Raw genomic sequence first — 25,042 nt, forward strand, 5'->3', positions numbered from 1 at the left:
ACAGCGTGTGCAGACACAACACTGGCTCGTACCTGAGCTTGTGATCACATGTTGCATCCAGCTGAGGTGTGCCGTCATAGCGGACCTTCATGCTTGTTTGAATCTGTTTGTTTTTTTGGGGGTTTTCTGAAGATGTGAATTTCTGACAGATTTGGCACTGTTGGGCCTCCGTAGGCTGTTGGTTTTGGGTGTTTTATTAAAGAGAAAAAGAACTGCAGCCAACTGTCACGAAACCAGCTGTGAATAAATCATGTTTCACAATAATTGCACTGAGAAGGGAAAGACTTTTATTGTGAAACAGAGGGAAGAAGCTTGCAGCAACAGGAAGTTTGCAGAAGAAAGGGTTTTGGTTTTTTTATTTACAATGTTTCATCATGAGTCATCAGGATAAAGTTTGGGGTACAACTCTGTAAACATCTGGAACATCTGCTCAGACTTGTGGTTTCCCCTCTGAAACACTCGCCTTCCTTCTGACCTTCCCCCGTTGGACTCGATGTATTTATTGTAGTGAGTAGGGATGGGTATCGTTTAGGTTTTATCCGATACCGGTGCCAAATCGGTACTTTTGAAACGGTGCCGGTGCTTAAACGGTGCTTGAACCGGTGCTTAATGAATGGAGAACACAAACTTTGTCCAAAAACCTCTCATGTTCAGCTGTTTTTTTTGTAAAAAGATAACAATGTTAGCCTTTTCTGCAGCTATGGGGCATATATGGTATCACTCTTGGCTGGAAGCAGTGCTTAAACAATGAAAAAAAAACACAAACTTTGTCCAAAAACCTCTCATGTTTAACTGTTTCCCACTTTTTCTTTGGTCATTTTAGCCTTTTTGTCCAGGGTGAAGGGAGTATCTGCCATCAAACAAGAAGACAGCCGCATGTAGCTATGATGATGTTTGCTAGTTCACCTTACATGCATTAATGTAATAACGTGGTTAGCCTACTCAACGTAAATTACACACGAACAACATTAAGCTACTCACACAGAGAAGAACGGCTGCTGCTGCATCATCATCCTCATCATTTCTGCTACACTGGCAGGGCTAGGGGCCAGGACTCTATTCTTCGGGTTTTTGGGGGATGTTGCTCCGGGTCCGATAACTGGCAACCCACCCAACGTGCACAGTGTGAGTTCTCGCAGCAAGCTATCAAATACGGCGCATTTCTCGGCTTTTAAAAAAACGCTATGCGTCGCCAGGTGTTTCATCAGATTCGAGGTGTTACCTCCTTTGACAGTATCACAGTATCAGCTTAAAGCACTTGTTGCTGCTGAGTTTGCATCTTTTGCTGTGAAGTACAGTCAGACTTTTGACCGCTTCGCCTTGGACATTTTTAATCTGTAGCTCTAAAAGAACGTACGTACCTGGCCCCGCCTACTATCCTGGGAAACGTAAAATGATTGGCTAGAAGTGTATCACAGCTCAGGAAAAAAAAGCACCGAAATAAAGCACCGAAATGTGCGCTGCTTTTCGGTCTGGTTACTACCGTTTATGTCAGAACACCGGTACCCATCCCTAGTAGTGAGTCGATTTATTAACTTGGGTGTTTGAAGTGGAAATGTTATTTCTAATTATGGTTGTAAAATTTTCTCCTTTATCTCTGGATTTCTTGTGTTGATTCCTAAATATATGTCATTCATGCCTCCTGACTTCCAAAATAAAAGTCTTTTTAAAGCATTTAACTGAATTTAAGCTGCTCTCACAGGCACTAGGACCCTGCGGACACTCTGCACTTCCTCCTGCTTTAAATAGCTTCAGCATCTGATTGGTGGATTTTTAATGAAGCAGGCTGAAGCTGATCTGCCACCTCACCTGTGTGCAAGGAGCAGGTGAGCGTGGCCAATCAGGTGGCGGCTCTGTGGTGAAATGCAGACAAACCTGTCAGGCAGAGAGAGAGAGAGCGAGCGAGCCCCATAGAGTCAGAGTGGGAACTCCCTCTGTGCGAGGGAGAGGAGAGGAAGGAGGACACCACACTCAGACATCCAGTGGGTCCCACACGCTGGTCAGAGCACGCTGTGACATCAGAGTGACATCATGAGCTCCCCCACTGAGCATACAGACGGGCAGGGTGAGGACAGGTAAATATTTACAGCTCAAACGCTGTGTGAGAGTGTGTGTGTGTATTTGTGCGTGTGTGCGCATTTCCTGCTCAGTAAAAAGAGGAAGTTCAATTCAAACTGCTTCTGCTGCTGACGGTCAGTGAAGGGGTCTCTGTGATATGTTCACCGCCTGATGATCTGGGCTGTTGATCAGCAGGAAGTGATGTCCGTTGACTTCCTGCTTGCTATGGGGTCTCCCGGTCCAGGTCCTGAGCCTCATCGCCGATCTCTTCCTTGCTGATGACTTCACTGATTAGTCTGCAGTTTCTGATTGGCTCCTGGTCGGGTCCTGATCGGGTTCTGGTCCTCGGACAGGAAGCTGACGCCTTTTCCTGGATCTGAGCTCAGAGTCAAAGACCAGAGGAGGCCTCTGATCCTCCCGAGTCCCTGAAAACACTCTCTGAGCTCCTAACTCAGTCCGTGAAGCTCTGCAGGTGAGGCGTCCGGTCACGCCTGCGTGTCATGCGCTAGTTTGTGTCACACGTTGAGTTTTTGCAATTTCCCATCATGCTCCTGCAAACAGCTGATCTGTGGAGCAGGTGCTGAGTGAACGTCACCAAACAAACTGCCAGTAATGTGAACTGTGTTTGAGCTGATGAAGAAACGGACTGAACATCGCTCTGAGGTTCACGCCTCGCACTCTGCACCTGCAGCTTCACCTGCGCAGGTGAGGCCGTTGTAACACATGCAGAGCCGAGGACATTAGGGGAGAATATTTAACGTTCACAACACGCAGTTTAATAACCCGCGCCGAAACAAAGCATCTTATGTTCCTGGCCTAACCTTACTGCCCACGGAGGTGCGTCTGATAACACACCTGAGGACTGCGCTCACACACCATTTTGGCTTTTTTTAGAAAATCTGGCTGTAAATCAACAGCCTGAGCCAAGTGTGCCATCTGCTGGGACGAGCTCAGAATCAAAGGTGATGATGTAATAATGATTGGCTCCACCCCCTGCAGTTCACCTGCAGTATCTGCACGCACCACCAGGGGGCAGCCGCCAAGACTTTACGAATCTTTAAGGCTGGAGACAAAGAACTGAGCAGATTATACGATCTGCAAACATCAGTCTTCATCGTCTTAAACTCCTCCTCCTTCTTCTCACATGTTCTCACCTGAGGAGCCCTCTGATTGGCTGAGATCCTTTGTGAAGAGTTTTAATCTTTACCAGGATTTCATCTGAACTTTCATGTATCCATCCACAGCTGTTCCTCACCAGGAGTGACTCCAAGGAAGCTTTACAGACTCCTTCATCTCTCCTCTTTGTTTTTGTGGAGGCTCATCAGAGTTCTGATATTTTTGCGAGCTGACCCTGAAGGTACCGCAGTGAAAACACTCCTCACCTGCAGAGGACCACCCACTGCACACACCTGTTCAGTTACTGTCGCTGGAGATCAGGTGTGTCAGCTTCACAGCAAACAGAGGAACAATGAAGCCCCTCCCTTGTTCACCTGTTCAGGTGTGTGAGATAGTCAGAGCAGTCAGACGGGTTTGATCTGATTTTAATCACCAGGAGGCTTAACTGCCTGCAGGTCAGATCTGTGATTGGACGGAAACCCTGGAGCTATAAATAGTTTACAAACCTCCAAACGAACGTCACAGGAGGTCAGACCAAGGTGTGTGTGTGAGTCATGAATGTCCGATCAAACAAACTTATTTATTGGTCTTTATTTAACTTTAAATAATAGAACCACAAAAAAACGTCAAAATACCTGCAGAAGAACAATCAGCCAATCAGAGAAGAGAATCTGAATTGGGTCCCAGTTTCGGTTTTTCTTTGCTCTTCCAGGTCTGCTCCAGGGCCCTCAAGCCCCGCCAACATCCAGGACATGGAGCTGAGGGAGGAGTGGCAGGATGATGGCTTCCCCAGGTCAGAGGTCATGCTAACAGAGGCTAATAAAGATAAATAGATCCTTATGGAGGATGTTAATTTGTGCTAACAGAGGCTAATAGTAACATATGGTAAGAGGCGAATGTAGCTTTAATAAAGGCTAATGCTAATATGTGCTAACAGAAGCTAATAGCTGTGAATAAATGCAAACTAAAGCTAATGTGTGTGGTGAATATCTTCTCACCTCTTTGTTTCACATGTTTACCTGGTTTTACCTGGCTGGCGTTGCTGGGCTTGCTGCTTCAGACCACTTCCAGAGGATGACACAGAAAGTCCAGCAGGAGAATCAGGTGAAAACCAATTTTTGTAAGCTAAAGTTGAAGCTACGAGTCTGTTGTGGCCAGTGCTATCCTCTACGCTGTTGCATGCTGGGGGAGCAGATTGAGGGTTGCTGATGCTAACAGACTCAACGAACTGATCTGCAAGGCCAGCAATGTTGTGGGGATGTAGCTGGACTCTCTTAAGGTTGTGATGGAGAGGCATACGTTGTCCAGGATAAAGACAGTGTTGGATAATTCCTCCCACAAGAGCACGCTCAGTCATAGACTGAGATTACCAAAAAGCACCACTGAACGACCCAGGAATGCATTCCTGCCTGTGGCCATCTCCCTGTACAACTCATCCACCCAACACACTGTATACTGCTATTGCTACACCCTCTTTGCTCATGCTCTTCTTTCTTATTCAGATATTTATTAGTAAGCAGTGTTGGGACTAACGCGTTATTAAGTAACGCGTTACAGTAACTACGTTATTATTGTGGTAACGAGCACGGTAACTAGTTATGCCAAAATCAGGAACGCGTTACTCGTTACTGGGATTTAGATAGGGTCGTTACTCGTTACTTCGTGTGGTGGCTATCGCGGAGCTTCCACAGATTCAGTAACATAAGCAAGTGGTGGAGGCCAGCAGGTGGATGAGGGAAAGGGAGGCAAGAGGAGAGACCCGAAGCGGCCGCTGGTCCGAGAGTGTCAGGTGAACTGAACTTCAGGTTAGAAGTTATGACCTGCAGTCCATCTGGGTCAGATATGAACCAAGTTTAGGTGGAGTTTATTTAATATTAATTTCTAGTATCAGCTGATGTTTGCTGGAGCCACAGCTGTAAAGCTGCTGGTCATGATGTCGGTTTGGATATGTGGTGAGAGGGAAACATGAAGATGAAACCAGGAGATGTCCTTACTGAATCATCAGAGCTGAACAGGTGATGGAGAAACAATTTTCTGTCCCAGTCCAGCCCTGTATGCAGCTCATCTGCAGTCTGCTGTTACCTACATCTTCCTATTCAGAAGGCAGAATTTCAGAGTTCTGAGTACAATCAAAGCACCACGACTGCAGTTTTTGTGTTGGATGTAAAAAGCGCACATGACTCTGTGATGTAGGCTAGAATCATGGCAGCAGTCAACGATGGTGCAGGCGTGGGATTTCTCTCGTGGAAATGTGCACATTATCTTTTCCTTTGTATTGGTAGGTGGCACAGTGCACTGTGGCAAGTAAGCAAGCTAGAAGACTGGCAAAGTTACGGAAGCAACACATTAACAAGAGAAGTCTGAGTAAAACCAAAGTTACTTTCCCTAGTAACTAGTTACTTTGAAAGTAACGAGTAACTTCAAGTAACTGAGTTACTTTTGATGGAAGTAACTAGTAATGTAACTAAGTTACTAATTTAAAGTAACTTACTCAACACTGTTAGTAAGTGGCTTATATATATGTAAATATTGTATATATTGTGCTATTGTTTATTTCCTGTATTGTCTTTGTTGCTGTTGGTACTGGAGCGCTGTAACCAACATCATTTCCTCTATGGCTCAGTAAAGTATTCTGATTCTGACAAAGCTCAAAGTCACCAATCAAAGGTGATCAAAATCAATGACAACAATCTTCCAAAAATCAATCAGTGTTCACTCTGTCCTCTGTTCTTTAGCTCCGGTCACCAGCCTCACTCTATCGGGTGGAGGCGGAGCTAAGAAGCGTCTGGTGGCACCGTCTCTGAGTCTCACGCTGAACCGCCGTGACTCGAACGATCGGAACAGCTTCTCTGCAGCCGCGCTGTCAGGGACACCAGACGACACACCGTCGCTTGACATCAACCTGGAAGCTCTGGAGACGCCATCGGACAGCGAGACAGGAACACTGCCGGACAGCATGCACGACCTGGAGTGGGACGGTGAGATGTGCACGCAGATGGGAAGTAATGTAACCGAGAGAAAAGCAGCTGACCTCTGACCTCTGTCTCACAGACGACCTTCCTCGGATGGGCAGAGGTGGAGCTGTGGCCAGAAATCCGATGGAGCAGTCCGAAGGTCTGATGGAGCTGGATCAGGTGGACAGCAGAGGGCGGCGCTGGAGGCGGTTCTGCATCTCAGGACACGAATACCATGTCAACATGAGCGTCCTGGAGCCGTACCTGCAGGTCCTGTCGCATGGAGGTCAGAGGTCACACACCCACCAAACTACCTGTAATACACCTGCAGGAGCTTCCAGGTCTCACACACACCTGAAAAACACCTGTAACACAAATAAGATGATACACTGATATTACACCTGCAGGAGCGCCACACACACTCACCTGTAACACACCTGCAGGTGCCATGGAGCTAACACTGTGTTGTATTTGAAATTGCACCGTGACAGCTCTGCCTGTGGTTGGTTGACAGGCTACTTTGGAGACGGGATGAACGCCATCATCCTCTTCACTTCTTGTTACCTGCCGGAGAACACAGTGGAAAACTACGAGTATGTCATGGAAAACCTGTTCAGGTGAGTTTGGGCCCAGAAATTGTGGTCAAATGCTAGCAGGTGTGAGCCACGCCTCCTTTATCACCTGTCTTCCCCTGCAGGTACATTGTGGGGACGCTGGACCTGATGGTCTCAGAGAATTACCTGCTAGTCTACCTGTGCGCCATGGCTCCCAGAAATAAGCTGCCCTCCATCAAATGGCTTCACCAGTGCTACACGTCCATCGACAGGAGGTACAGCATCCCCTCTCAGCACCGCTCTGAGGGGTGGAGCTTCTTTACTTCCTGTTCCTTCAGTAACTGTGACCCCTGGCTGCCCCTGGGTAGGTCCGGGATGGGCGTGAGGTTCTGGGGGCGCTCCGTCTCTGGGCTGGGGCCCGGGCCAGGCCTCGGGGGCTTGGGTCCTGGTTGGTGTGTTGCCGGGGTTGTGGGCGGGTGGGTGCATGGGGGCCCAGCCCTGGAGCAGGGTGCCGCCGGTGCATCGAGCCACCTGGGGGGCTCTTCAACTGGTGGGGAAGATTGTCACATCTTGCAGGAGCTTTCCTCTCCTCAGGAACTCTCTGCAGGAGGGGGAGATGCAGGAGAGGTGGAGGAAGATCTCAGCCTGGGTGTTTATTGTCTTATGTAGTCTGGAAGATGAGTGGATGGTGGGGTGGGTGCAGTTTTCTCTGTGGTGGGGTTGGGTAGACTGTCCTGGGCTCTGTGGGGCCGGAGGGCGCTACTGCACTGGGCCCCGGTCTGATGGGCCTGGGCCCCCTTTCCCTGGCGGGTCGCGGAGTATGGGGGTACCTACTGGGGTCAGCGGGGGAGCTGGCCCCAGGGAGGGGTCACTTGCCCCTCCCTTCCTTCCCTCCCCATCTCCAGCTGCCTCCCTCTTCCCGCTCCATCACAACCACCCACACATGCAGGGCCTTGGAGTAGGGGTATGTCACCAGGGTGCAGAGGAGGCTACCCCCCCCTCTGTCCCCTTCTGGCTGCCTCTGCCTCAATTTTATCCCACAACTTAGACATTCACATTACTCACACTCTCATTACACATACATATAGGATCTTGGGGGTGGGCACGATACACGTAATCTAAAGTACCATCAGGGTGTACACCCCACCCCTGGCATCGTTGCCCACCTCTCAATTTTAAATACACTTAGTCATTGAGGGCTAGCAGGAGGGACCATGCGCTTACCTGCTGCTCTCTGGCAGGTAGCTCCATGCCCTCCTGGGTTTTAATTGCACCTTAGAACACACATGCATCAACACTACAATGAGCGGGTGGAGGGAGGTTTGGAGTCTTCTCCCACCCCCATTCTCTGCGGCCTGCTGGAGCAGGGGGGCTAGTAGGAGGAGTTGGCCGTCCGACTGCGGTCTGGAGTGTGGGGCCTCCCTGCTGCTGCGGAGTCGGGGCGGTCTGCCTCCCCCCACCGCAGGGAAAAGGGAAACACCACCTGGGTCTGGGTGCAGTTCCCCCCCCTCCAGGGGCAAGGGTACCTAGACCCGGTTTGTAGAGTACGCTTGGGGAGTGTGATCGTGTGTACAGCGTCTCTTTATGTCTGTCTCCACGTTGGTTGAGTGTGGAGTAAGTGCATATGAGAGCATGAGGGTGGGAATGGATGTTTGTATCTGTGTGTGCCTGTATGTCTGTGTCTATATGTCAGGTTGGGTGTCAGGCGCCACCTCTCTGGGGACATCTCAGGCCCTCCAAGGTTTGGAGGCCTATCTCCCCCCACCACCACTTCCCCTGCCAGTGGCGGACTCCCTCAGACATCGGTGCGTTGGTGGTTCTTTGTGTCCGGGGATGGGCGTCCAGGTACACACCGGCTCACTCCTTGGCGGCCGCTTATCGGGGCCTGGAGCCTGGGGCTCGCTCGGGCCACTTCGGAGGTGGGGTGCCCCCGGCCTCTCGGCCTGGGGCTCGGTCACTCAGGCGCGGCTGGCTGCCGGCGGAGCTCACGGGCGCGTCACTGCAACTCCCCCTGGCTTCTGCTCCGTGGCTGCTGAGTGAGCCCTCATCTGGGACTCTCCTCAGCTCTTTCTGGGACAGTGGCGCAGCTGCCCCTCTGTTGGTCTTCCTTGGTCTCTTGTGTTCTGGGGGCCTCTGGATGTCTGGAGTTTTGATCTCCTCCATACCTGCTTCATGCCCTGGAGGACGGGGCTGTGGCCCCCCCCACACTCCCTCTAGCAGATCATTACATGAAGGAACCTTTTAAAAACAAGCGCGTCCATGCTCACAGGTGTACACACGGGTGATCACACCCACAAACTACACCCTTTTTGGCTCCTACCTCAAAGCACACTGTGTTCTGTTGATCTTATGTGCTGCACAATAATGTTTAACATTTAGTATTTACTGTCATATTCCCATATATCATTGTGATGTTGTTTATTCTATTACTCTTGTTCTCTTCTGCTTGCTTTCTTTTTTCTTTCTCAGCAGGTGATCCAGGTGATTGATATATGCATGTTTTTTTTCTCTGCCCGTTCTGTTGGTTTTTGTCTTTTGCCCTTCTCCCCCATCCCTCTTCTCAGCTGTTTCTCTTTCCCTCTTTCTTTCTCCCCTTCTTTCCCCCAGTCAAGTCTGTCCCGTATTCAGTAAGTGAAAATAAAATAAACAATAAAAGGTGAATCAAATGGACCATTACGGCAAGGCTGGGATGGTCAGTTTGGTAAAGTAAATCCGTTGGGCATCTTTCTTTGCCTTAAAAAAGAGGAAAAAAAAAAAAAGTAACTGTGACCCCGTAGACGAGTAGAGCTTCTCATAACTGCTCGCTGTGTCTGCTCCGACCTGTGGACCATGCGGCGAGATGATCTTTCAGTTCAACTACCTGCAATTTTGCTTTATTTATGTAGCACGAACAGTCGCATCGGGGCACCTAACAATCATGTGACCCCCTATGAGAAGGCACTTTGGCGACAGGAAGTAACCTCCAGCAGTACCAGGCTCAGGGGTGGCCATCAGCCGCGACCGGTGTGGGTGAGAGGAGGAAGACGGGATATTCTGAATGTGAGACGAGCTAAGGTGAAAACAAGGCGCGTTACGCTAACCATAGGCAAGAGCGCCAACGGAGAGCTCCACCCCCATCACAGCCACAACAAAAATGACCCTTCTATTCATCCATTTGCAGTGTCAGGGTCACGACCTGATTTTCACACGCTGCGTGGCGTGCAGCGCCGAGATCCTATTTGGAGCATCCACTCGAGTCAGACTTCCTGTTTGGAAACAACCAACCCACCAACTCTGCAATCCAAGATGGCAGCAGTGGGGGTTCAACACCCCCCGCCTCTCGCCATGTCACCTTCTGCTAATAAAAGCTAATAGCTGGCTGTGGCTCAACGACAGCAGGTGATGGTGCTGACGTCGGGTCAGACTCCGTCATGACGTCTTTAATCTGATTGATCACGCCCGCTGTGTAAGAGACGCTCTGATTGGAGCGCTGCTCTGTGTGGTCATGATGTAATCATCAGTTGCCTTTGCTGTTGGGAGATGATGTCGGGGATTCAGCCATGTTTCCAGCTCTTTGGAGGTCATCTTCTTCCTCCTCCTCATCACAGCTGTGCATGCTTACAACCACAGCAGCACTTTAACTCGTCTGTCATACGTAATGGCGTTACCGCGACCAGCTGATGGTCACGGTGGCCTTTGAAGTGTGTTTAGCGCACAAGGACATGGGGGTTCACTGTCCTCATGTCTCCGCAGGCTGAAGAAGGACCTGAAGGGGCTGCTGGTCGTCCATCCCGCCTGGTACATCAAAGCTCTCATCACGCTGGTCAAACCTTTTATCAGGTCAGCGCGCACACACACACACACACACACACACACACACACACACACACACACACACACACAATGTACATTTGGTTTTTCTGGACCCTGGTTGGCTGCAGTGCATTCCTACCACCAGAAGGTGGCAGTGAAGTACCAAGAAGCTGAAATCTAGCAGGGCCTCTGTCAGTGTGCTGCACTTTGACTCTGTATGGAGTCAAAGTGCAGCTCACTGGATAAATCACTGTGTGCACGTTCACGGTGCAGCATCTAATGAGTCTTTACTTGGGATGAGGGAAAGAAATTAGACTAACAGACTAGTGTAAAAGTAAGAAATGCTCAGAAGTTTAGTTCAAATTCAAATTCAAATTCAAATTCAAATTTTATTTGTCACGTACACAGTCATACACAGTACGATATGTAGTGAAATGCTTGGACAACTGCTCGTGACCTAAAGAAAACAAAAAAGGAAAAGGCTATGAATAAGATAGGAAATAAATATGAAAAATTAAAAAGGGTAAATTTAACTAGGAAGGAATAAAATATAAATTAAGGTTAAAAATGAAATAACTGTACAACACAAATTAGAATGAAGGGTAAATTTAACTGGGAAAGAATAAGATAAAGATAAAATATATAAATTAAAGTTGAAAATAAAATAACTGTACAACAAAATACACAATATAGAACTATATAAGAATGTATGAAGAAATCTAAATATAAATAAATATATACACAATAACAGCAGCTGTACAAGTATTAACTGGAAATGAAGAATATAGTGACCAGTGTTGTGCAAAACCAAAGTCCAGAAAGTCCAGTGTGTGTGTAAGAACCGTATGTGTGGGTCAGTACTGTGTGGTGGTGTGATTGAGAGACCGTATCGCCTGCAGGAAGAAGCTCCTCCTCAGTCTCTCTGTGTTGGTCTTCAGGGAGCGGAATCGCTTTCCTGACCTCAGCAGAGAGAACAGTCTGTTGTTGGGATGGCTGAGGTCCTTCACCATCTTCCTGGCCTTGGTCCAGCACCGCCTGCTGTAGATTGAGTGCAGGTCAGGGAGCTCGGAGCGGATGGTGCGCTCAGCTGACCGCACAACCCTCTGTAGAGCTCGTCTGTCCTGCATGGTGCTGTTCCCGAACCAGGTTAAGATGTTTCCCGCCAGGATGCTCTCTATGGTGCACGAGTAAAAGTTCCTGAGCACCTTGGAGGGCAGTTGGAAGTCTCTCAAGCGTCTGAGGTGGTAGAGACGCTGACGGGCCTTTTTCACCACGGTGTTGATGTGACAGGACCATGACAGGTCCTGCGTGATGTGAACTCCGAGGTATTTGAAGCTGTCCACTCTCTCCACTGGGCACTCGTTGATGACGGGGGTCTGGTAGTTCCTCTCCTGCTTAGTGCTGAAGTCCACTATCAGCTCCTTTGTCTTACTGACGTTTAGAAGGAGGTTGTTCCTCTGGCACCAGTTCTCCAGATTCCTAATCTCCTTCAGGTAGGCCGTCTCGTTGTTATCAGAGATCAGGCCCACCACGACGGTGTCGTCAGCAAACTTGATGATGGTGGTGGAGCTGGTAGTGGCCACACAGTCATATGTGTACAGAGAGTACAGCAGGGGGCTCAGAACACACCCCTGGGGGGCTCCAGTGCTGAGAGTGGTGGAGGCTGAGACATGTCCGCCCATCCTTACTGCCTGTGGTCTGCCAGTTAGGAAGTTGGAGATCCACTGACACATAGATGAGCTGAGTCCCAGATGCTCCAGCTTGGTGGTGAGTGTGGAGGGAATTATGGTGTTAAATGCAGAGCTGTAGTCTATGAAGAGCATTTTAACATAATTCCCCCTTCTAGTGTCCAAGTGAGTGAGTGATGTGTGGAGGAGATGAGAGATGGCATCGTCTGTGGAACGATTTGGACGGTAAGCGAACTGTAGTGGGTCCAGTGTGTCTGGTAGTGAAGAAATGATGAAGTCTCTGACCAGGCGTTCAAAGCACTTCATCACTACTGAGGTGAGGGCTACAGGGCGATAGTCATTGAGAGAAGCAGGGTGGAAAATGTCAAAAACTAACAACAAAGGCATTTTAAAATATTTATCACATTCATGATCAGAGGTGGCAAAAGTCCAGACATTCAGTGTTTAAGTAGAGAAGAGTTATTGTCAAAAGCACATGTACAGATCATACACAGTGAAACTGCAGGGCTCCCACAGTCCTCAGTGTTACACTAAACAACATAAAAGATAAAAGTCTTATACACACAACAGTGTCCAACACAGTCTGAGTGTTTTTGGGAAAGTGGGAGTGTGGGAGTCAGTGAAGGGCGGTGGTTCAGAGTTTTGGGGGGGCGGGGTCGACAGAGCAGGGAGAGAGTAGATGTCCTGGAGTGAGGGCAGAGAAGCACCCACGATCCTTTCTCTGCTCTCGCTCTCCTCAGTTTGAGGAGGAAGTAGAGTCGCTGTTGGGCTTTACGGACCACGATGCTGTTCTTTGACGACATCAATATGAAGTACATATACTAGTGTTAAAAAATACTGCAGTAAAAGTTCAAGTATGGATTTAAACTTAAGTGAAAAAGTACAGGCTCTGACAGTTACTCAGAGTAAGAAAGTAAAGAGCAGCTCCTTGAAGGACGTTTTTACTGAACCTCCTGTTATATTAATGTAATAAAGTAATAATAGATGGAGATGAGCAGGTTTTCCCAACGACGATGCACCACCTGGTGGCAGATGTCTACATAACATTTAAGACCCAATAATTTACTGGCGTTAGATTAAACGGCTGTCATGTCTGTTGCTGACGATTAACACATTGCCAATCTTCGTAATTCTTTCGATCTTGAAGAATTCTTCCAAGAGTCTGTGGTGCACGCTGGTGAAACCAGAACCTCACAGAACTGCACCGCCTGATGGAAACATCGGTCAGCACAAGGCGCCATCTCAGTGTCTTAAAGAGTGTTTGATGTTATGCAGATGTTGGATGTTGCAGCAGAAACACATTCTAAAGCTCAGACCTGAGCTTTAGAACAGGACCCCAAGTCTTCCCCCTCGGTTAGAGCGGCCTCCTGTGGTGGATCTGGTCATTACACAGATAAATCTCAGTGAGAAATCTTACAGGTTAAACTATCCCAGGTCCTGATGTGTTGTGTTAGCTTGATGTAGTTGGTCTGTCTCACCTGTGACCTTTGACCCTGTTCTCCACAGCGATAAGTTCAGCAGGAAGATCCGCTTCATTCAGAGTCTGCAGCAGCTGTCCGAGCTCATCCCCACAGACCAGCTGCAGATCCCCGACGCCATCCGCCAGTAAGGCCCTCTGACTCCAGTCTGACTCTGACTCCACTCCAACTCCACTCTGACTCTGACTCCACTCTGACTCTGACTCCACTCTAACTCCACTCTGACTCTGACTCCGCTCTAACTCTGCTCTGACTCCACTCTGACTCTGACTGCACTCTGACTCCACTCTGACTCCGCTCTAACTCTGCTCTGACTCCACTCTGACTCCACTCCAACTCCACTCTGACTCTGACTCCACTCTGACTCTGACTCCACTCCAACTCCACTCTGACTCTGACTCCACTCTGACTCCAGTCTGACTCCACTCTGACTCTGACTCCACTCTAACTCCACTCTGACTCCACTCTGACTCTGACTCCACTCTGACTCCACTCTGACTCCGCTCTAACTCTGCTCTGACTCCACTCTGACTCCACTCCAACTCCACTCTGACTCTGACTCCACTCTGACTCTGACTCCACTCCAACTCCACTCTGACTCTGACTCCACTCTGACTCCAGTCTGACTCCACTCTGACTGACTCCACTCTAACTCCACTCTGACTCCACTCTGACTCTGACTCCACTCTGACTCCACTCTGACTCTGACTCCACTCTGACTCCACTCTGACTCCGCTCTAACTCTGCTCTGACTCCACTCTGACTCCACTCCAACTCCACTCTGACTCTGACTCCACTCTGACTCTGACTCCACTCTGACTCCACTCTGACTCCACTCTGACTCTGACTCCCCTCTAACTCCACTCTGACTCCACTCTGACTCTGACTCCGCTCTAACTCTGCTCTGACTCCACTCTGACTCTGACTCCACTCCAACTCCACTCTGACTCTGACTCCACTCTGACTCCAGTCTGACTCCACTCTGACTCTGACTCCACTCTAACTCCACTCTGACTCTGACTCCACTCTGACTCCACTCCAACTCCACTCTGACTCTGACTCCACTCTGACTCCAGTCTGACTCTGACTCCGCTCTAACTCTGCTCTGACTCCACTCTGACTCTGACTCCACTCTGACTCCAGTCTGACTCCACTCTGACTCTGACTCCACTCTAACTCCACTCTGACTCTGACTCCACTCTAACTCTGCTCTGACTCCACTCTGACTCCACTCTGACTCCACTCTGACTCCACTCTGGCTTGGACTCCATTGTAACTCTAATCTGGCTCTAAGATAACTTTGATGATCGATTGAACACACAGATTAAATACAAAATGCAAGAAAACGCTTATAACACCTCACAAAAAGGCTAACAGTGGCAGCTGGGTTAGCTGCTACTTCTGTATGTTTTAGACCTAACCCATACTGACCTTTGACCCCTATTCACCTTAACAGCTGGTGATAACAGCCTTTTCTTATTCCTTCTGTTTGACTAACTCCTATTTTACTGAGTCATACTTCCTGTATCATTTCCAAATTAAAAGCCCTCCATCAGTTTGCATTGAGCCTTTTATTGAGAAACGATTGCAGAAATGTCACGTGATCTGTGCCGTGAGGAAGACGGAGAGAAGACGAAGACGCTCACAGAGACGTTAAGGCCTGCTGATGTTGGCGCGGTTCATGAATCCACTTCCTGTCTCTCTGCAGGTTTGATGAGAAGCTGAACAGATGACCCTCTCACACGTCACACTGGAGGGACCCAGGAGGCCACAGGGTCAGGAAGCCTGCTGACCTTTGACCTGTGGCGTGTACATATGAGCAGACTGCTGTACGTCTGTGTGCTGGTGGCGTTCGGACTCGGAGAGGACGAACATGCTAACGGGAACTCTGCTGCTTCTTTCCTCTAAACTTGAACAAACGCTAACTTACTGTTTATTTATTGGCGTATTTAAGACGGCGGTGAGAGCGAGACACCCGACACATCGCGCCGTCACGTTTCTGTCTGAGCCTCAGATCTATGGACGTGTGGGGGGTGGGGCTAATCGGGCTCTGTAATCCAGGTGATAGAATCTGTTTTGGTTTTCATGTCCATGTGAAACACGTGAGTGGAGCTTCACTGCGGAAAGTTGCTGACTGGTTGCTGACTGTGTTTCACTTCCTGTAATAAAGCATGGATCAAGCAGCCTGACTCGTCCTGTTTGTTTCATGAGGTCCCGTCTACCTGAAAATGCGTGACGCTGACTCACGGTTTGCGACCTCACCGCCGTTTCAGGGTCAGCAGCGGGCTCTTAGGCTTGACGAGGTAATGTTGACAGCTGTGGACAGGACAATTATTTAGTTTTTCTTTTTAGTTTTGAGTTCACAGAATTATTCATTTTCCACACAGTGTAAACGCGAGTGCTTACTGGCTGAAATGATTGTCAGGTGACCTGTATTCTTCTTTCTGAATGGCCTGCAGGGAACAGCTCAATCCAAACATCAACAGTATCAACACCAACGTGAGTTCAGCCCACTGAACTGTGTCAGAGCGCCCTGCTGTGACTGTGATTTACATCTTTTCTCTCACACGTCCAAACCTTTCCGTGATCACTCTCGTCTGTTTTTTACAGCCTGTGCTCGTCTCCAAGTGCTCTACGTTCAGCTTTCCAAAACGCACAATTTCAAAATAAAAGCTCAAAGGTGTTGTGTTAAATCATTATTGTGAAAAGTGAAAATCACAGTAGCACGCACACTGCTGCTTTCATAAAGGTGTCAGTATTGGAAAAACTATGACATTGGGGGTGTCCAAGTTCATGGGCTGCATCCTCCTGAGGCCGCATTTGTAGCCCGATTACGTCACAGCGACGCGATGAAGCCTGTCCAAATTCAAAAGCTGCTCCAAATGCGTTCCCCTTTTCCCAGATTTGAAGGATGGGTCGGGTGTATCCTTTGTGGCCTATATTATCCCAGAATTCATATTCATATTCCAGTTTCCAACAATGGCAGCAGCTACTTTTAATATTACTCTGTGTCACAAAACATACTTTCAGGCAAAAATGTAGCTGCGTGAACTTCAAACATCTGCTCGGCTTATCACGATTTCACATATTTGCAAAAGTGCTCCGACGTTTTGGGAGACGAACTCCCCGCACATCGTTTTCAACCCCACCGTGGTCTTTGGCTACTCAGGTCAAACATGATATATAAGTCAATTAGATACTTATAAATGTCATTGTTTGGCTTTTTTCAGTGTCTGATTTGTTTGTGAGTAAATCGGTTTGGCTGAGATTAAAGTTATAGTTCTCACACAGCTGAATAAACATCAAAAAGAAAACTGATTAAACAGAAGTATGAGATGGTCGAGAGTTTACTCCAGTGTTCTGTTATGTAAGCAGTGTGGGCTGTTTCACCTGCACCAGAACTCAACTGTTTACATACAGTGGCTTGCAAAAGTATTCGGCCCCTTTCAACTTTCCCACATTTTGTCACATTACAGCCACAAACATGAATCAATGTTATTGGAATTCCACATGAAAGACCAACACAAACACATGAGGAGTGGAACGAAAATCAGACATGATTCCAAACATGTTTTACAAATAAATAACTGCAAAATGTGGGAAAGTTCAAGGGGGCCAAATACTTTTGCAAGCCACTGTAAATAGGGGCGTGGCCTCTGTGACCGACAGGTAATCATAACAAACTGTCTGTGAGGGCTGAGCTTTAATGAGTAAAATTTGAGGATTTTGATTGGATGTGACCTCACAAACTGGAAGAGCATTCGGCAAAACACAAAAAGAGCACCACCCCATGCACATGTGAGACCGTACATGGACAGTTATAAAAGTGTGAAAGTATCTTTTACGTGAGCCGTGCACCGGCTCCGGCTGTGTGTCAGCTCTCAGGTTTCCTGTAGGTGGTGATCAGCTGTAGCTGGATGGTGATGGGTGTGAGCTGGTGGTGGTGTAGTGTATAGGTATGTGTGGGTGGAGTCAAACACACACAGCCCTCAGTGTTACAGTAAAACAATATAAAGATTAAAAAATAGAATTCTAATATACAACACAATACAGTCTTTCATAAACAACAGTGTCCAACACAACCATAGTGACTGTGGGCAAGAGTTCGTGTGTGGGGGGGGGGCAGTCAGTGGTGGATGTTCAGTTTGTTTTATTTATGTCTGGGGGGGTTCAGAGGGAAGAGGTGGATGCAGGTCTGGAGTTGGTGTGTGTAAGAGCAGGGAGAGAGTTCAGCATCCTGACAGCCTGATGGATGGAGCTGTCTCTCAGTCTGGTTCTAGCCATGGCGTACAGCTCCACCATAGCCGGACTGGCCATCGGCATTTGCCCGGTGGGCCGATGGGTTTGTTTGTTTTTTTTCCGTTTTTTTCCGTAACGGTATAGCTGAAAGGTGGTGGATTGGCCAGATGCTGGGAGATGTGTAAAAATAACTCAGTTGTTTGGCTATTGCGGAGCTTCCACAGATTCAGTAACATTAGCAAGTGATGGAGGCCAGCAGATGCAACACGCTGGCAGGTGGATGACGGAAAGGCAGGAGGAGCAGAGACCCGAGGCGATGAACTGAACTTCAAGTAAGAAGTTATGACCTGCAGTCTATCTGGGTCAGATATGAACCAAGTTTAGGTGGAGTTTATTTTCGTTTTGCTGACTTTTTACAGTCAGTTACAGTAACTCGTACTGCGTACTAGCTAGCATGACGGAGTTTATATACTACTGGGCGGGTGCTATGATGTTACTGATGTTGAACTTGTTTTATCTTATTTTATTTATAAGGTTAGTTAGTAGAGTTTCCAACTGTCCCGTAAAAAAAACGGAATCGTCTCGTATTCAGAGAAAATATTATGCGTTTCGTATTGAAGTGAAAAGGAACACAGTTTGTCCCGGACTTCAGCTAGAATGAAAAAGACACAAAGCTGGAGTTATTCTGTGTAGGGAAGTTATGAACTGTTTCTGAGAGACTAATAACACCAGGATCCTTTTCTAAGTAGCTGACAGCTGGTAACTGTGCAGGGGCGGGTCTAGCAAAGTGTTGCCAGGGGGCCAGGTAGGGCATTAATATGTTTTGTTTAGGGTTATTGTACATAGTAATTTTTTTAGGGTCCCATCATAATTTCTTCAGAAGTACTGTATATGATGCCAGTATTTCCCACATTTTCTAGATACTGTACCAGTGCTGTGTGTAAAATGCCATCAAAAAGTCAATTAAGTTTTATTCTTTCTCAGCTGTCTTTCTATCTCCTTTCACTTTGTAAAGGTTGCCATGTTAGAAAGAATATTTTGCCCTGCCATGCTGTTTATTGATGTGGAAAATGAATGGTTTATGAAAATATATCTAAATCGGTCATCAGTAATGAGTAATGATCATGTCTCACCTCTAGTCTCCTCTGTCTTAATTTCAGGTTTTCACCATGTGTTGTAGATAGTTCAGGTTAACTCGACCAAGCAGTCTACTTTCGGGTACTGTTTAGAATACCAGAATAAGGAGGATGGTGTAGATTTAAGTTTATGAGACTGATACATATATACCAACAAGACAGCGTCCATCACTGTGACAACAGCGTTTGTTTTCATTCAAAGGCTTTATGGTTTTTCCTATAATACCTGGTGGGCCGGTCTCTAGTCAAAATGCCCAGACCGATTTTTTTGTCCCAGTCCAGCCCTGACCTCCACCCAGGCATAGTGATGGGTGTAAGCTGTGGATGGAGGTGTAGTGTATGGCGATGGGTGTAAGCTGTGGATGGAGGTGTCGCTGCCTGTGTATACGAGCTGTTTACTGAAGGTTTCTATTCTCACTCTGATGACTCCGCTCTTTGGGCGCTCTCTCTCATTTATGGCCCGCCAGCTTGACGCCCCGCCCACAGTCCATTTCACGCACTGTTCACGCGTCCACTTCGCGCTCCGATTGGCTGACGTTCTGGGCCGGCCAATCACAGAGTTCCCTGTAGCAGAGGCTTGGCGAGTTCACGCTGTCCGCACGTGCTGCTCGGAGGGTAGCGGGACCCCCGCCCCTCCTGCGGTATAAAACGGGCCGGGGTTGTTTACAGAAAGAATCACAGACGGTACCGACAGCCTGGCCCGGTGGCACTTCCAGTTCTCTAATTTAGCAGCTTCCCTGGTTCATTAAACCCTTATTTCATTTTGTTTTCGCGCCTCGGTGGCGGTTTCTGCACTAACCGGACATTCTGACCCCTTGACTTCCGGTCCGTTTCGGCCGTCGTCATGGTTCTGTCCCCGGCCAGCAGGCTGCGGCTGTTCCGGGTGGTGTTTTCCGAACCCGGCCGCGCCTTCTATAGCAGCGGGGACAAGCTGTCCGGCTCCGTGCAGCTGCAGGCCGAGCAGCCCTGCAGGGTGGACGGCCTCCGGGTCACCGCCGCCGGCTGCGCGCGCGTCCAGCCCCGCAAGAAGCGCGGGAGGAGCCAGGAGGTGGAGTACCTGAAGTACGACGAGGATGTGCGGCTGGAGGAGGCGCTTAGCCCAGGTGAAGCTCCGAGATCAGACGGTACAGGAATTAGTTAATCAATACAGGTATCGATTCAAAGCTCACATAAAAAAAACTTTATTATCCAGATCAGTTAGAGAAACACGCGGAAGAATCTGAATCTGCATGATTTTAGGATTTCCTGCAGTCTCTCAGTGATTGACTGATGTAATGCAAACTTTAATTGTACTTATAAAAACCCACGAATGAAGGAGGAGATTGTCTTCAGGGACCAGAGCAGTGTCTGCTTCACGCTGTAAACATGTTCATTTTAACATAGGAGTCTGCGGGTCTGGCTCACTACTGTCTCTGCTGGACTCCAGAGGAACTGCAGGATGTGAGACAGGATAAAAACAAAAAGAAACGGAGGAAGTCGCTCTTTTTACTCCCAAGAAGTAAAAGCTCCATTTTCTGCAGTCAGAGAATTGAGCTTTAATGTGAAACAGGAAGTTGCTCATTACTTATTTCCTGTGTCTCAGACTCTGACGGCTGCTTCCTGCTTCCTGCTGGTAAAACCTTCAGCTTCCAGTTCGGCTTCGAGCTGCCGCCACCCGGGTGAGTTTCCAGTCCCGCCGCTGCTTTCTGATGGCGTGTTGATCATGCTGCTGAACGCCACTGCTCTGCTTTCAGGTGCCTGGTGTCGTCCTTCAGAGGGAAGTTGGGCTCGGTGCGGTATTACGTGCGGGCCGAGCTGCGCCGCCCGTCCGAGCATGCCCTGCAGTGTGAGAAGGAATTTGAGGTGGAGGAGCCGCTGGACGTGAACCGAGCCGACCTGCTGGTACGAAACGCCCGGGAATCAAACTTCAGACAGGAAGTAGATTCTGGTTAATGCACATCTCCTGCCGCTGACTTCCTGTTCTACTGTTAGATGTTCATATCAGACACGGAGAAACGCTCAGTTTGTTACAGGCTTTTCTACTCTCTGATCTCTGTGATGTCATAGAGAGGGCTAGAACCCTACCCATCTGTTGTCAGTGAGGGGTAGCCAGTCAGAGGATAGTAGTCTTAAAGGGGGTGGAGCTCAAAGTAAGGGGGGCTCAGTATCAGTAAAGAAGGATTATTCTGAACTGTGCAGTTCAGAATAATCCTTGCATAAGGCCATGCAGCACAGCTCTGCTGTGAGATGTCACCTGTGCTGCTCATTAACTCCTCCCCCTCCCCTCAGGCGCCGGTGGCAGCCTCCGCTCAGAAGAAAGTCACCTGCATGTTCATCCCTGATGGCCAGGTGTCCATTAGCGCTCAAATCGACAGGAAGGGCTTCTGCGAGGGCGAGGACATCTTCATCAACGCCAAGTTCGAGAACACGTGCTCCCGCATTGTGGTGCCGAAGGCTGCCATCATCGCCAAACACTCGTATGCCGTGGACGGACGCACCAAGGTGACGCCCTAACCTTTACTTTCAGACGTGAGTGCCATGGGACAGGAAGTGTGACCTGTGCGGTTTCCTGTGTGCAGGTGTTGCGTCAGAAGCTGTCGGCGGTGCGAGGAAACCACATAATTTCTGGGATGTGCGACATGTGGCAGGGCAGGACCATCAAGGTGCCCAAACTGAAGCCCTCTCTGCTTGGCTGTGACATCATCCAGGTGGACTACGCTCTCATGGTGAGAGACCACTAATGTTGTCATAAGATCAGAAGTAAAATGAGTAAAATGGAATGATGCACGCTTAACCTGTAGCCCCACCCCCTCAGATCTACCTGCACATCCCCGGCAGCGAGAAGCTGACTCTGGAGCTGCCGCTGGTCATCGGAACGATCCCGTTCAGCGGCGTGGGCAGCCGGACGAGCAGCATGTGTAGCCAGGCCGGCTCCAGCTGGACCTCCTTCCCCTCGGCTCCACCCAGCTACAGCAACATCCACCGCGACCTCAGGGTGGACGGCCCCCGCACGCCGCTGCTCCACGACTACGATGGCACCGAGGACGAGGAGGAGGAGGGTGGGCTCATAATGAGAGCGCCTGAACTTCACTGCCCCCCTCCCCCCGTATACAGTGAGGTGAGCGCGCCAGTTTAACTTAGTGTGATCTCAGCGACAGCAGCAGCACTTTGGACATCACGGGGTCGTTTGGCGGTCTGCTGTCAGCTAATCCTGTCCTGATGATGTCATCCATTCGTTTTTCTTTCTCTTCTTCAGGTAGATCAGAACTCTGAGAACTCCTCTCAGGTGGTTCCCATCTTCTGAGGACAGCGTCCCCTTTAAACGGTCCAACGCCCCGTCTCTCCACCAGGACACGGGTTGAGGGCGGAGCCTCAGCTCTGCCTCGAGATCTGACCTGACAGCCATTCCCCTCTGATTCAGCTGTTTCCTGTCAGTGAAAACAGAGAAAATGTTTGTTTTTTTTAGATACTTGTTGTTGCATTATTTACTGTAGTAACAGGAAGTTACCTGTGTGTAAGATTTTGTAAATAAGAGCCTATTTTTTATTTTTTTTATGTGATACATGAGTTGAAAATGTTTGGGTGTTTTCAGTTTGTTCCCAAACAGCAAAAATAAAGCGATCATGAAGAATGTTGACTTTTATTCATTTTCTTTTTGTTGTAGAAACTAAATATTGCTACAGTTTCATGAAATGAAGATGAGTACAAAAACTGAAAAAACAGCCTCAATGGCAAAGTGCAGTGCCCCGCCAAAGTAAAATAGTGTTGGCCCGCCATAATAAAGTACAGAGCAGGGCTGTCAGATGAACTTTGAATTTTGTTTCTTTCAGAATTAAAATACTTTCTGAAAGTGTTCTCCTTTAATGATGATGAGGAGGAGGAGCTTAGAGGAAAAATAAGTTGTGTTTAAATGTTTCGGGTTCTCCACTTCCTGTTTGATGTTGTTAAACACGGTGAGAGGGGCACTTCCTGCTCTGTGATTTAAACATGTTCAGGTTTACTTCATAACAGCACTGTCAGTGCAGCTCTCCTCACCCCAGCCAGTCCCTGAGCCTGGTTCTGCTGGAGGTTTCTTCCTGTTAAAAGGGAGTTTTTCCTTCCCACTGTCACCAAAGTGCATGCTCACACACGAGGTCGTCTAAATGGAGTTTCTGTGTAACACTGTAGTCTTTGCCTGACAGTATAAAGCTCCTTGAGCCGGCTGTTCTTGTGGCGGTGCTATATCACTTAAATTGAATTGAACTGCCCCCTGCTGGCAGGAGAAATGAACACGTGACTGAAACATGTCAAATAAACAAGAAAAAACAGTCCACACATAACATCCAGAGATACCTGACACAGAGGACCACAAATGTGTGCGTGTGTGTGTGTGTACTGAAGTGGGTAAGAGGTCGCACAGATGCATTTCTGAGCAGCACAGGTGCATCTATATTTTTAACTTCCTGTTTTTCCTGGAAAGATGAGGACACGCTGGACAAGGGCGTTTTTAGAAACCACTGACTCACTGCAGTGTGTGTGTGTGTGTACACGTTTAGACGTTTTTGTGAGGACAGAGAATTGGCATGCCACTATACTTGTGGGGACCAACAGCCCTTATGGGGACATCATGTCTGTCCCTGCGGGTTTGAAGGTAATTTTGAGGCTCAAAATGTGGTTTTAGTGTCAGGGTTACAGTTGGGTTAGGCATTCATTTTTGATGGTGAGGGTAAGCAGCTAGGGAAAGCATTATGTCAATGGGATGTCCTCACTAAGATATGAAAACCAGTGTGTGTGTGTGTGTGTCAGCGGTGGTGTGTGATTGGCTGAGGATCAGCGTGACAGCTTCTGACTCAGCCACTCATGTTTCCAGCTCTGCTTCCACTTTTAGAGCCTGCAGGCAGAAAGCAGGGCAAAGGTCAGTATCACAGCCTAATGTCTGAATCCACACACTGCACCTGCAGCTCCACACTCACTTTAAGGACAACAGGTCAGCAGGTCGCTAACGAGCCTCTGCTTTATTATGATTGTTATTTATTAATATTTACCTGCACCTTTAGTTAGTATGACCTGAACCCTTCAGCCTGTTTCAGAGCTCACCTGTGTCGGCCTGACCGTGATGTACTCTGGATTATCTGTGTCTGCATGAGTCCAGCACTGACACTTTTGGGGCAGAAAGTCACAGGCTCATTTCCTTCTAGTTTCCTTACAATCAGGTCTTTAAGTCTGACGTCATTAGCCATGTCTGGGCCCAAACTCTGCTGCAGGTCCCAAAGTCAAATGATCACTGTAGCATTACTGAGAGTTGAAAAACTTCTAAATTCTTTCATCTTTAATAAAATGATCAGCGTTGCTGCTTTACCAGGTGAAACAATTACGTTTAACATCCATGAAAACCAAATTTATTACATTTAACAGAGTTAGAAGTTAGCAGGAAGTTAGGTCGCTAGCTTCCACCTAAACATGATGTAGCATGTTCTGACTGAGAGATTTATGAAGCATTCAAACGTACAGCTCTGCTATCACTTCCAACATAAATGAAGACAGGAAACTAAACAGCAGTGACGTTTGTAGGGTTACTGAAGTTGGGCTAGCTGGTATATAATGATGTGCTACGTGGCCGCTAGCGACACAGCTATGTTAGCATAAACACAGTGAAGCTGGAGGATGAACGCTAACTTTTTTCCACTTGATAAAAGTTAACTTGATGGTTCGGGACAAATGTAATCGCATGGCAGGATGCTGTAAACGGACCAAACTTCAGTCAGGAGAACAACTGAGATAATCCATCCACAATACGAGGTTAGTCATTAATATACTACTGCTGGGCTGGAGTTACATCGTGAGGTTTAAAACTGAGCTTTAAAACGATTAGCGGTAATAAAACCGAAAGAGGCTGACAGCAATCACTGACTGTTTTTAGGGGCTTGTTGAGATTAAATAGAACAAGATACAAAGCATTAAAACATATTAAAAACACAAAAGCCTTATTAAATGCAGACTACTTCGGGCCTGGAAGCAGGACTCATCACGTCATCACTTAAAAACCGAATAGCAGATTTTATTCATTTT

At 48.1% G+C, this 25,042-nt stretch overlaps 2 protein-coding genes across 4 annotated transcripts; both read left to right on the plus strand.

Annotated features, from left to right (window-relative positions):
* Positions 1 to 338: 338 nt before the first annotated feature.
* Positions 339 to 16,254, plus strand: bnipl (BCL2 interacting protein like). Of its 2 annotated transcripts, XM_085292959.1 has the most exons (10): positions 339 to 2,075; positions 3,887 to 3,967; positions 4,235 to 4,278; positions 5,910 to 6,152; positions 6,226 to 6,414; positions 6,643 to 6,745; positions 6,826 to 6,957; positions 10,415 to 10,501; positions 13,669 to 13,767; positions 15,349 to 16,254. In XM_085292959.1, exons 1-10 carry the CDS (start codon positions 2,032 to 2,034, stop codon positions 15,371 to 15,373), a joined length of 1,047 nt encoding a protein of 348 aa, XP_085149085.1. In that variant the 5' UTR covers positions 339 to 2,031; the 3' UTR covers positions 15,374 to 16,254. The 2 variants fall into 2 exon arrangements, 1 of the variants encoding a protein (XP_085149085.1); XR_014894497.1 differs by lacking the exons at positions 13,669 to 13,767; positions 15,349 to 16,254 and having other exon boundaries at positions 6,226 to 6,469.
* Positions 16,255 to 19,633: 3,379 nt separating this feature from the next.
* LOC146565061 (thioredoxin-interacting protein-like) lies at positions 19,634 to 22,629 on the plus strand. Of its 2 annotated transcripts, none has more exons than XM_085292960.1 (7): positions 19,634 to 20,139; positions 20,598 to 20,673; positions 20,749 to 20,896; positions 21,284 to 21,496; positions 21,574 to 21,720; positions 21,810 to 22,112; positions 22,251 to 22,629. In XM_085292960.1, exons 1-7 carry the CDS (start codon positions 19,860 to 19,862, stop codon positions 22,296 to 22,298), a joined length of 1,215 nt encoding a protein of 404 aa, XP_085149086.1. In that variant the 5' UTR covers positions 19,634 to 19,859; the 3' UTR covers positions 22,299 to 22,629. The 2 variants fall into 2 exon arrangements, with proteins under 2 accessions (XP_085149086.1, XP_085149087.1); XM_085292961.1 differs by having other exon boundaries at positions 19,636 to 20,118.
* Positions 22,630 to 25,042: the final 2,413 nt, after the last annotated feature.

This window comes from Mchenga conophoros, linkage group LG11 (assembly GCF_057382185.1).
Source record: "Mchenga conophoros isolate Kocher_MC1m ecotype Shallow Benthic linkage group LG11, M_conophoros_male_GT1.1, whole genome shotgun sequence".
NCBI classification, from domain to species: domain Eukaryota; kingdom Metazoa; phylum Chordata; class Actinopteri; order Cichliformes; family Cichlidae; genus Mchenga; species Mchenga conophoros.